Raw genomic sequence first — 13,188 nt, forward strand, 5'->3', positions numbered from 1 at the left:
ATTTAAGTCTTTAATTTTTCTCAATGTTTTATAGTAGCTCTATGTTTTTACTTTAAGATTTAGGGGGTATCTTAAATCATCTTGGCGGAAACTCATGAGTGATCATAAAGGTGATCTTTCTTCTAGAGTATACCAATCTGCTTATTTCCTGTGATGCTGACAGCATCTCTTAATCTCACTGCTCATTCCTCTCTGCTTTACCAGCAGTGTGCGTCTGATTCCCTAAGTCAGCTTAGTGGCCTCTCCATCTTTTCAGGGTAGTGTCTTTATAATTGCATAGCTGGTGTTCTATAGAAACCAGATGGCCAGCCATGGGCAAAGGCATACATTTTCTGTGTCCAGAATTTCACAGTATATAGTTGATCTCAAAAACCTTCATTAGTCCTGCAAACAAGAAGCCTGTTTAAATCTGCAGTCCTTAATGTTATTTGAGCACACAGTACTTTTTTGTAGGGCACTTCTTATATCCTATAAATTAAAGTCTACTGGTTTTAGGAAAAGTCCAGAGTCTAGAGAATTCTTAGAGGTACGTTTAGACTTGGTTATCCAAGTAAAATGGCTTCATAATCCTTTCTTCTCTCTAGTTTCATCTGCTGTTCCCCAAATACTCTCTTCAAAAGGAGGAAAAAAACCTACCCAGATCTTTGTTTTTCACTCTACCTCAGCAGCCTTGTTTCTTATTATTCTTGACTGGATAGTCTCTTCCTTAGAGAAGTATGTTTGTTACGGATTCCTGCATTCTCCAGATGGATTTTCGTAGGTTTTAAGTAGGAAATTATTGACTCTTTAGTGATGAAAACATCCTGTGACAATTAAAAAGCAGTCACCCAAAGTACATGATTTGTTCATGCTCTTCCTGTATCTTTGCTTGCCTCTGACTACCTCTTAAAGCTCCATTTTCTTTGCCAATCTGTGTCAGCCCCAAGCTTCAGAACTGTATTAGTAGCTCAAATGATTTCTTCCACTCGTTCCAAAAATAGATTTTCTTCTGGGTGGGTGGGTGGGGTGGGTTTTGGGGTGGTAGTAAGGAAGAGCTGTGAATGGCTGCTGGAGGAGGAGTGCCAAAGGCATCGGGATGAGGAAGTCAGACCTGACACTCAGTACTTGCTTGCAGTTGCAGGCCTGGCTTCTAAGCAGTGAGCTGTATCCACTAGGACAGCTCTGGGTCCACACAGTTGTAGGCTATGCCATCTGGCCCAGGAACTTGCTTGTGGACAATTTTCTATATTGAAGTGTTTTAGAAGAGTTCTAAAAAGTTCTAAAGTATTTTCTTCATTAAAAAAGTTCCAAGAGCATTTTATTAAAGCAGTAAACCACTTTCTTTGGGGGGAAACCCTCCCCAAACATTAATCCCAAACCATTTTAGGATTTTAGAATTGTGGAATCCCCTTTATCTTTCTGCTGTGGAACCTTATCTGCCTTGCACAGCTTTCTTTCCATAGATACAGCTTAGGCCATTCTGGCCAAACACATGTTCTAAATTCTTGAGCAGAATTTCTGTCCTGAATCTCTTTGTTGAGGAGTTTGAATAATTTAGCAGGAAAACTGTAAGTACCCATTTATTACTCTACCTTAAAGTTTACAGCAGGGATTCCTGCTTTTTTTAACCACTAACAATTCCTTTTGTTGTTTTTTTCTTCCATTGACCATGTGTCTTGAAAGATCGTCTACTAACAACTTGAACTAACTAAATAATTTACCATTTGTTTTTTTATTTATCATCCTTAATTGGCCTGTCACAGCTTTTGTGTTCTTTGAGCACAATTTGAAAACCATTGATGTCCTGGAAAGAGCTGGACTTTGGAGGTGCATTTAAATCCCAGTTTTGCCAATTAGGTATGGTGTATTGCTGGATGAGTAGGGATAATGATATCAAGCTCAAAGGTTGTTAGGAAGGGGTGCCTGGCTGGCTCAGTCAGCGGAGCAGGTGACTGTTGATCTCAGGGTTGTAAGGGCAAGCCCCACATTGGGCATGAAGTCCACTTGAATAAATTAAATTAAAAAAAATAAATGGTGATTAGGAAGATTAGTGAATACGGATGCTCCCAGCATATTTGTGGGTACATAGTATTATCACATGATATATTACTGTATTCTGTGAAGTCCTTTTTTTAACAAATGTTTATTTATTTTGATAGAGGGAGAGAAAGGGGGGAAGGGCAGAGAGAGAGGGAGAGACAGAATCCCAAGCAGGCTCTGCACTGTCAGTTCAGAGCCTGATGCGGGGCTCAATCCCATGAACCGTGAGATCATGACGTGAGCCGGTATCAGGAGTCTGATGCCTTAACCGACTGAGCCACCCTGGGGCCCCTCTGTGAAGTCCGTTTTAGTATCTGTAATTGTATGCTGATGTGGGGCAAAAAAAAAAAAATGTTCTTAAACCTCTGTAGATGGTAATATTCGAGTATCCTCATTAAAGTTGCAGCAGATGATCCACAAAGTAATCTACATAGAAGAATATATAGAAGCAAAGAAGTGCGTATGTTAGTCATGGTTGCTTCATGCCTTCTATATAATACAAATATTTTATAGTTTATTCTTACCTTAAGGGATATGGAGAGACTGATTTCATTTTACCAGTTAACCAACCTTATTACAATAGCAGCTCAGCTTATCTGTCTGCAGATCTCTGTGCTAATAAGCTTGAGTCCAGTGTTGATCTGAAGATGCATGTATCTTAATTCTATAGTATACTATTATAAGAATTCAAATAACTCAGGTTTTCTTCTGGTATACCATGGAAACAGGAAAATGAGAAAGAACAGAATGAAGCACTAAATTGTCTGAAATAAAGACAGCTTACACAAATTTTTTGTATTCCCTTGCAGTCCACAAGAATTGGAATGTCAGTGAATGCTATTCGCAAGCAGAGTACAGATGAAGAAGTTACATCTTTAGCAAAGTCTCTCATCAAATCCTGGAAAAAGTTATTAGGTATAATTGATCTTCCCTTATGTGTATTCGTGATCTGGTTTATTCAAACATTTGGTGTTTGCATATTTTCCTGTTTATAAATATAGATGTATTGAAATCAGTGCCTTATATGAAATGGGAAGGGTGTTAGTTTGACCTCCTTGAGGGTTTTGCTTTTTAAACTAGTCAAATTTAGCCTTTTTTGTTTTCTAAAACTTACAACTGGATGCCTCTTTTTTTTTTTATGAATGGGCATCCTCATCTCATTCTTTTTTTTTTTTTTTTTTATATATATGAAATTTATTGACAAATTGGTTTCCATACAACACCCAGTGCTCATCCCAAAAGGTGCCCTCCTCAATACCCATCACCCACCCTCCCCTCCCTCCCACCCCCCATCAACCCTCAGTTTGTTCTCAGTTTTTAACAGTCTCTTATGCTTTGGCTCTCTCCCACTCTAACCTCTTTTTTTTTTTTTTTTTTTCCTTCCCCTCCCCCATGGGTTCCTGTTAAGTTTCTCAGGATCCACATAAGAGTGAAACCATATGGTATCTGTCTTTCTCTGTATGGCTTATTTCACTTAGCATCACACTCTCCAGTTCCATCCACGTTGCTACAAAAGGCCATATTTCATTTTTTCTCATTGCCACGTAGTATTCCATTGTGTATATATACCACAATTTCTTTATCCATTCATCAGTTGATGGACATGGATGCCTCTTTAAGAAGAAGAATTTTCCCCATGGGGAAAGTTGTCATACATTTTAAAAACGTTTTTGAAATAATTTTCTAACTTACAGAAGGTTTACAAGAATAATAAAAATAACTCACATGTATACTTTTTCTAGACCCATTAATTTTTAATATTTGCCATGCTTGTTTTGTCATTACTTGTCTTCTCTTTCTCCGTATGTACATATTCACACACGTACACATTTTTTCTGAACTGTTTGAGAATAGGTTGCATCTATCATGCTTTACCCTTTAATACTTAAGTGTGTGTTTCCTTGGAACAAGTTTATTTTCTTACATAATCATAGGAAATTCAGGAAATTTAACATTGGTACAGTACTTTAATCGACAGTGCAGGTTCCAGTATTGTCATGTGTCCCAGTGGTGTCCTTTAGAGCTTTTTTTCTTCTTTCAGAACAAGATCTAGTCTAGGATCACGTAATCTAGTCTCCTGGTCTGGAATAGTTCTTAAGCCTTCTTATGCTACTTATAATATTGACAATTTGAAGAATACAAGCACTCATCTCACTTTATTTAAAAAAAAGATTTTTTTTAATCTTTATTTTTGAGAGAGAGAGAGAGAGAGAGCGAGAGCTTGCATGGGGGAGGAGCAGAGAGAGAGGGAGACACAGATCTGAAGCAGGTTCCAGGCTCTGAGCTGTCAACACAGAGCCCAATGTGGGGCTCGAACTCATAAACCGTGAGATCATGACCTGAGCTGAAGTTGGATGCTTAACTGACTGAGCCATCCAGGCGCCCCGCACTTTATCTTTAATAGCATGTTCCTGATTTGGGCCTTATTTGTTATTTTCTTATGATTAGATCAGGTTGAGCATGCATAGTTGGAATACTATATAAGTGTGTTATATCCTTCTCGGGTGTCACCTCCAGAGGCATTGATGCTGATGACGTTCATTTTGATATAACCCAGTCAAGGTGTACACCGTGTAGTTTATTGTTTTTTCTGTTGTACCTAATAGGTATTCTGTGAGAGATACTTTAAGACCCTGAAACTATCTTGCTTCTCATCAGACCTCCTCTCATCCCCTGTTTAGTATTCACTGATTTTTGCCCAGACCACATTTTATAGTGATAGTCGCAAAATTGTAATTTTCTTCAATATTTCTAAGTCAGCATTCTACTGTAAGTCAGTATTCTACTATAAGAAAGAGCCCTCCTTTTACTTTCCAGTTGTTTTTCTATTAGTGTGGACACATGGATTCCTATTTTATCCATTACTGTTCATATTTATTTTGATATTCCCATTTTCCCAGATTTGACCAGTGGGTACCCATTCAAACTGGCTCTTGTGTCCTTTTGACATCCCCCACCCCCCTTCAGTTTTCTTGATCTCTTTTTTATATTCTGGAGCCAGAAAATGTGTTGGGCTCATCTGTCTTCCCTGCCCCAGCCCTCGAATCAGCCATTTCTCTAAGCAGTTATTAGCTTTATGTGGAAGAGAAAAATAGAAAAAGTTGAACCTTTTACAATTTCAAAGTCAACAATAGCAAGAACAAAAAACCTTATTACTTCTGAGATCTTGGAAACTAGGGACTAAAAATTGTAAATTGGGATCAATGACATAATTTTTGTAATGTCTGTAGGTAAGTAAACAGTATTGTGTGATTCTTAAATTTATTTATTTACTGTGGTTATTCAACCGAATTTTTTTTTTCTTAGGGAATACATAATGAGGTATTTTGGGATTAAGGAGCATGATATCTGCTACTTACTTTCAAATAGTTCAAAAGAACTATGCCTGTGTGCACAATGATGTGCATGTGTGAATATATATGACACATGCATGCGTATCTGTAGGGGGCAGTGAGTGAATGAGGAAGCAAGTGTAGCAAACGTTAACATTTGGCGAATCTGAGTAAAGTTTCTTGTACCATTCTTAAAATATTTGTGCAAGCTTTAGATTATTTCAAAATCAAAAGCTTTTTAAAATAATCTAGTCTTTAAAGACCAACTGAAACTTTGTGTGTTTATAATTAATTTAAATTTTAAGTCGAATTCCATATTCTAAAGTAATGAAAATTTGCCATAGACACTGACTGAGAACGATATACATGTGTTTTTATTTCTGGAAAGATGGTTTACATTTTGTGGGACATTGTAGTTATATTTATTTAATCTTAATTTAAAGAAGTTTTACTCTTTTATACTTTTTGGAGATATCTGATCTCATTACAGGTTCTCTTTTAAAATCTTTTTTTTTTTTTATGTTAAAAGATTTCCATGTTCATTAGATAAAATTTGGAGAGTTGGAGGAGGAAAAGAAATCATCCTTAAGTCTGTCTCTAAATACAACCATCAGTTAATGTCTTGTTGCATTTCTTATCTTTTTTTCTCTTGGTGTATAGCTTTTGCTTCAGCTGTATTTTTTTTAATGCTGTATGTATACTTACTTATATTGCCTTTTTTAATGAAAAACATTTGTGTCTTTATATCATCAATTCCATTTTATTGGCTTCAGAATAATCCACTGGGTGATTGTGCTTTAATTTCTTACCTGTTAGATATCTGGTTTTTTAGCTTTATAGCTATTATAAATAATGTCTTGATGAGTATCTTTCTGCCTAAAGCTTTTTCTTTAGATTATTAACTAGATTTCTAGAAGATTTACGACTGCTGCTACATGGTAGCACAGTTTTGAATACTTGCATATGCCAAGCATCAACCTTTATGAATGCATTTAATCCTCCCAGGAACCCAGTGTACTAGGTGCCATTATATTTCCCATTTTCTGATGGGGAACGTATGCATTGAGAGATTGAGATTAAGCATTCTGTGCACGGTTGGATTGGTAGTGAGGTGTGGTCTGCAGTCAGTCCCAGTCCAGAGCTGGAGCACTTCTCCCTGGGTCTGTTTTATTGCCCACGACGCTGTATTTAGGTAGCAGGAATGCCCTTACTGCTCTGCTTCCTCAAAGGATTGCACCAGTTCTCCTAGAGCAGTGTGCGGGACCCGTGTGACCGCGCTGGATCTTCGTTAGATAGTATACTGCATTGTTGTGCCACCTTTCAGATGCTTTCTACTCCCTCAGTTTTGAAATATTTCTTAGTCCCTGTTATACTCTTTAACGTCTTTATTAATTTTTGTTTCCTACCTCACAGTGCTATACCATCTTTAGGTTTTGGGGCCTTTCACGTGAACTGTAGAGAAAAAAGAGGGGTAATAATGGGGCGCCAGGGGGGCTCAGTCATTTGAGTGTCCGACTCTTGAGTTGGCTCAGGTCATGATCCCAGGGCTGTGGGATTCAGCCCTGCATTGGGCCCTGCACTGAGCTTGGAGCCTGCTTAAGATTCTCTCTCTCTCTCTCTCTCTCTCTCTCTCTCTCTCTCTCTCATATAAAAAAATAAAGGAGGGCAATAAAAGTATCTGAAAACTAACACTGTATCATAGGGGGCCTGAATTATATTTCAGATTTGGTAACCCTAATGTTTACAAGATAAGTTCTAGAATTGTGATTTGTTCTATTTTCTTATCAGTTAGCCTCATCTAGATTAGCATATTAAAGTCATCTGGCGAAGTTTTAGAGATTTTGATGCTCAGGCCTTACTGGCAGAAATAGGAGCTTGAGCATAAGGATATGCTTAAAAGTCATCTAGGTGGTCCTGATGATCAGTTGAATATATGTTCTTTTATATCCTGTGCAGAGGAAGATGGGGAAGTGAAGTATTTATGTAGCTCTTATTATGTAGGGATCAAAATGTAGATAGATGAGTGGGATAATTTATGCAGTAGATCCAAACAGTTTCTGAACCCAGTTTCAGAAGGCCCTTCTGGCTGATTTAAATGCGAATGGTTCTTTTCATTGTTAAAGGATTGCACTGGTTCAACCTGTTTTACACCCCTTACCTCTTTTTTTTTTTTTTTTTTAAAACACCTTCTTACCTCTTAAAGCTTGTGTACTTGGTATTACTTTGCAGATTTTTTAAGATAGAGGAAGTGTTAGATAGGCCATACTAATCCTGAAGTCTTTTTTATGAAAATGTTCTTTAACTACTGTCCCTGAAATAATTTTTTTGACTTCGTGAAAAATTGTTAAAATAAGATTGCTATATATGCTTTGCACTTTAATTTTTAAAACTTTTAAATGTTATTTTGAGAGAGATAAGGAATGAGAGAGAGCGAGTGTGGAGAAGGGGCAGAGAGAGGGAATCCCAAGCAGGTTCCACACACTGTCAGTGTGGAGTCCTACACGGGGCTCAAACTCATAAACCGTGAGATGACCTGAGCCAAAATCAAGAGTTGGAAGCTTAACCGACCGAGCCACCCAGGCGCCCCTGCACTGTCATTTTAAAAATGACAGTCGGTTAAGCGTCCAACTTCGGCTCAGGTCATGATCTCACGGTCTGTGAGTTCGAGCCCCGCATCGGGCTCTGTGCTGACAGCTCAGAGCCTGGAGCCTGTTAAGGATTCTGTGTCTCCCTCTCTCTCTGCTCCTCCCCTGTTCATGCTCTGTCTCTCTCTCTCTCTCTCTCAAAAATAAATAAACGTTAAAAAAAAAATTTAAAAAGAATAAATAAAATTACAGTGCTGATGTTATTTCCATATTCTTTCCTTTCTTTTGTTCTATATGTTTTTCTCCATTTTACTAATTAATGAATATATTTTTTTTAAGACTGTATTTTTAAGTATATTTTTCTCTATTTTAGGTTCCCACTGGCATATGAATTGTGCTTCCCACCAAAAGAGGGAGGTTTTTTTGGGGGAATGCTGACTAAGCATGCATTGTGAAAAATACCCAAGTACATATGTTAATAGAATAGCTTACATAAACTTTATTTACTGTTGAAAATTTAGGATTTTTGTGTTTTTTTGTTGTTACATAAATAACCTGGTAACATGCAGTAGTTCCATTTTGTAATTAAAAAAATTTTTTTTTAACGTTTATTCATTTTTGAGACAAAGAGAGACAGAGTGTAGGTGGGGGAGGGGCAGAGAGAGAGGGAGACACAGAATCCGAAGCGGGTTCCAGGCTCTGACAGCTCAGACTGGGGCCTGACATGGGGCTCGAACCCACACACTGTGAGATTGTGACCTGAGCCGAAGTTGGATGCTTAACTGACTGAGTTACCCAGGTGCCCCTGTAATTTTTTTTTTAAACAAATGCTAACAACTGAGGGATTTCATAATTTTTAGATGGACCATCAACAGATAAAGACCCTGAAGAAAAGAAAAAAGATATTGCAGTTACATCACAGAATAGCCCTGAAGCAAGAGAAGAAAGGTATGTCACTTTATGGAAATTCATTTCTGTTGGAAGTCATAGTTCTACTTGACCATCACTTCCTCCATGGTTGTATTTTGGTTTTATTTATGGTCACTTATGTGTACTCCTCTTTCTATTTTGTAATTAAATGGAATTAGTAAATGTTTATACCAAATAGAATATTCTAAGGTTTCTCATAGGATTTTCCTGGAAATTTAAAAGAGACTTAGAATTCTGACATTACATAAATAAGGAGAAATTATTAACACTGTATTCAACAAGCTTAATTGAATGGAATCTTTGGGATAGCATTAATAGAGTTGATAATGAAGGCACTGATTAAGGCTTCGGGTGGTTGGGGGGCAACTAGGTAGCTCATTCGGTTAAACATCTGACTCTTGATATTAGCTCAGGCCTTGATCTCAGGGTTGTGAGTTCAGGTCCCTTGTTGGGCTCCACGTTAGATGTGGCGCCTACTTTAAAGAAAAACAAAACAAAAAACAGGATTCAAGTGGTTACTTCCTTTATTTACCACATTCCATTTTTGATTTTTTTTGGGGGGGTGACCTGGATCTAACTCTCTTTTTATGCTTTTTTCCTTCCCAATTTAGCTGTCATAAGAACTGAAAAAGGGTTCAAATTTTTCCTTACCTCTTGTGAGGCCTTTGTTCCTCTCTTCTTGGGAAGCTTGTGTTTTAACATTTGACTTTGATTTAGAGCAGTAGTTCTCAAAGTTTGGTCCCTGGAAGGGTGGGGAACCTGGCAACTTGTTAGCAAAGCAAAATCTGGGGCTTTACCCTGAAACTACTGAATCAGGAATTTTGGTGATGGGGCCCAGAAATATGTTTTTAACAAGCTATTCACATGGTTCTGCTGCACTCAAGTTTTAGGCTACTTATTTTAACTTCATTTATTTCTTAGTATTTTTCCCCAGAGTGATAATATACCCCTCCTTTGTTCAGTAACAGTGACCTATGTCCCATACACTGTTATTTTACGCATTAGACTAACTAAACTTAGTCTAGATGCTAAAGGAAGTAAGCTAAAGACAGGGTTTAAACATCAGGTGTTAATAAAATTTATTCAGTGTTTTCTAACTCTTTGAGATAGTTTTAGACTTTTAAAAAATCGTAAGAATAGTAAAGAGAATCCCCAATTGCCAGTGTATGTGTATACACATACATTTATGTATGTGTACACACATACATTTATGTTTGTGTACATACTTAAGACACATGAATAATTTTATTTTGAACCAAATAAGAGTCCTTTTTTTTTTTTTAATTTTTTTTAATGTTTATTTATTTTTGAGAGAGGAAGAGACAGAGTACAAGCTGGGGAGGGGCAGAGAGAGAGAGGGAGACAGAATCCGAAGCAGGCTCCAGGCTCCAAGCTGCCCGCACAGAGCCCGACGTGGGGACGCGGGGCTTGAACTCACGAACCTTGAGATCATGACCTGAGCCGAAGTCAGACGCTCAACCGACTGAGCCACCCAGGTGCCCCTAAATAAGAGTCCTTTATATCCCTAAATACCTCAGTGCATATTTCGTAAGAACAGGACATTTTCTTACATCTAACCACAATGTAGATCTTAATAATCTGGAAGTTAGGATTAATACGATACTTTTTTCTAATCTATAGGACTTACTCGTATTTTAGCGGTCTTCCCCTTATTCCAGAGGAAAAAGATTTTCCAAAGTATCATCTAAGATCACATACTGCATTAGCTATCATCTCTGGTTTCCTTTAATCTGGAGTAATTTTTCAGTCTGTCACTGTGTTTCATGACCTTAATATTTTTGGAAAGTATAGGCCATAATTTATGAAGTTTTTAACAAATGCTTTCAATTGTGTTACATTCAAAGTCATTTGACTTAATGCCTTGAATATAAAATATAAAAGTATAGGCAGATCATTTTAAATAGATATTGAAGTAGGAATAAGTTGGTAGTGTATTTTTATCCATTTTATGTAATTGAAGTTTAGGGATAGAGCCTGTTGACAAAAACATAGTATTATCAATATGAAGTCTGACAAAATGGTTGGTATCTGTCCACGCGCGCGCGCGCACACACACACACACACACACACACACTCTGAAGAAGACAAAGTTTCTAGGAGATGATTAAATGTAGAAGGATACAGAAGGACTGTTCTGTCCACTGTATCTGTTTATGAAGTTTTAATTTTTTATTAAAAAACAATTTTTTTTAACATTTATTTTTGAGAGAGAAGAGACAGAGCATGAGCAGGGGGAGGGCAGAGGGAGAGAGGGAGACAGAGTCTGAAGCAGGCTCCAGGCTCAACGCCGACAGGCTGACAGTAGCAAGCCTGATGTGGGGCTCGAACCCAAGAACTGTGAGATCATGACCTGAGTCAAAGTCAGACGCGTAACCAACTGAGTCACCCAGGTGCCCCATTATTTATTTATTTATTTTTAATTTTTAATTTTAGAGCAGGGGAGAGGGGCAGAGGGGGAGAGAGAGAATCCCAAGCAGGCTCTTCGCTCAGCAGGGAGCCTGACATGATGGGGCTCAATCCCACGACCCTGGGATCATGACCAGCCCTGCATCAGGCTCTGTGCTGGCAGTGTGGAGCCTGCTTGGGATTCTCTCTCTCCACCCCCCACCCCTTCCTCCCTCACTTGCACGTGCACTCTTTACCAAAAACAAACGAATAAGCTTAAGAAATGTTTTTAAAAAAAGTTAATTGAGGGGCGCCTGGGTGGCGCAGTCGGTTAAGCGTCCGACTTCAGCCAGGTCACGATCTCGCGGTCCGTGAGTTCGAGCCCCGCGTCAGGCTCTGGGCTGATGGCTCAGAGCCTGGAGCCTGTTTCCGATTCTGTGTCTCCCTCTCTCTGTGCCCCTCCCCCATTCACGCTCTGTCTCTCTCTGTCCCAAAAATAAATAAAAAATAAAAATGTTGAAAAAAAAATTTAAAAAAAAAAAAAAAGTTAATTGAAACCCCGCAGAAAGTAATTTTAGTGAGACTCTAAGAAGTTAATCAGCAGCAGTTGAAATGATCGGGTTGACTCAAAAACTATTAAACTGTCCTTGACTGAGTTGATGTTTCTATGGAGAAATTAAAGAGACATTTTTATATTCTTACAATTCATTTGTCACTATACATGTTTTTTATTCTGAAGGGAGTGTTTTAAATATAAACCTCTTTGGTTGTCTAATTGGAATAAGGTTTTTTTAACATTGTTTTTCCCTCTAGTTTTGGTTGAGAGCTGTTGTATTCTTTGGTGTCATCCCCTCCTCCCCTTGTATAACCGAAATCCTTGCTTTTTATTTATTGTATTGAGCTGTAATGTGTATTTTCTTAAATATTAAAAATATTGTTTAATGTTTAAAAAGATCAAATGTTTAGTTGGTTAAAAAAACATGAAATGAGTCTCAGATTTAATAAGATTTTAACTTTTTAGAAACGTGTGTGCAACACCATTTTTGTTTTCATGTCACTGAATACTGTGTCATTTGTTTAGGTCAAGAAATTTTGTTTTTGGATAGTAATGCTGTTATTTTAAGAGACTTTTTCCTGACCTCTTTTTGGCGTGTATGCGTGTGTGTGTATTTTAGTAGTTCCAGTGGCAACATAAGCAGCAGAAAGGAGGAGGCAAATGCCCGAGATACTTATGTTTCGTCTTTCCCTCGGGCACCGAGCACTTCTGATTCTGTGCGGTTGAAGTGTAGGGAGATGATTGCAGCCGCTCTCCGAACGGGAGGTAAGTTTAGTGTGCCCTGTTCCATCGCCGAGTCCTTTGTTTGCGCCACCTCTGCCGCGGCCACCCCCGTGTGTCTGCCTCCCCAGCAGCAGCCCCGTGCTAGCTACTTGCGCTGCTCAGTGCAGGAGGACGTTGTGGCAGACAGGGCTTACTGCTGGCAGAGAGGTACAGGCATCGTGGGGCCTACTGTGTAGTTCCAGGGAAGAGATTCCTTCTCGTCTATGGATGTTTCCTTTGTTTACAGTAACTTAAAGGGTTTTCGCAAATCTTTCCCCTCCACTTGTAACCTGCAAAGTATAGTTGGCCTTTGAACACTGGGTTTGAACTGCGCAGGTTCACTTATAATGCAGATTTGTTTTCAGCACAAACAGTACAGTCCTATAAATGTATTTTTCTCTCGTGATTTTCTTAATGGTATTTTCTTTTCTTTAGCTTACTTTATTATAAGAATACAGTATATAATACATGTAACATGTAAAGTATGTGTTGTTTATGTTATTGGTAAGGCTTTTGGTCAACAGTAGGCTATTACTAAGTTTTTGGGGAGTCAGAGGTTATATGAGGATTTTCTACTGCATGGGGTGTTGGCGTCCCT

At 38.2% G+C, this 13,188-nt stretch overlaps 1 protein-coding gene across 3 annotated transcripts in view; it reads left to right on the forward strand.

Moving 5' to 3' along the window:
- The window catches only part of TCEA1 (transcription elongation factor A1), a 43,703-nt gene that overhangs the window by 15,679 nt on the left and 14,836 nt on the right, over positions 1-13,188 (forward strand). For 2 of the 3 annotated variants that reach the window (XM_030303707.1, XM_030303708.2), the window contains exons 3-5: positions 2,829-2,934; positions 8,797-8,884; positions 12,448-12,593. In XM_030303707.1, coding sequence (XP_030159567.1) covers positions 2,829-2,934; positions 8,797-8,884; positions 12,448-12,593 — 340 coding nt within the window. Of the gene's footprint in view, positions 1-1,751; positions 1,837-2,828; positions 2,935-8,796; positions 8,885-12,447; positions 12,594-13,188 lie in introns of those variants that run through there. The other variant, XM_030303709.1, reaches the window with a different exon arrangement.

Source organism: Lynx canadensis, chromosome F2 (genome assembly GCF_007474595.2).
Source record: "Lynx canadensis isolate LIC74 chromosome F2, mLynCan4.pri.v2, whole genome shotgun sequence".
In the NCBI taxonomy this organism is placed as follows: Eukaryota; Metazoa; Chordata; class Mammalia; order Carnivora; family Felidae; genus Lynx; species Lynx canadensis.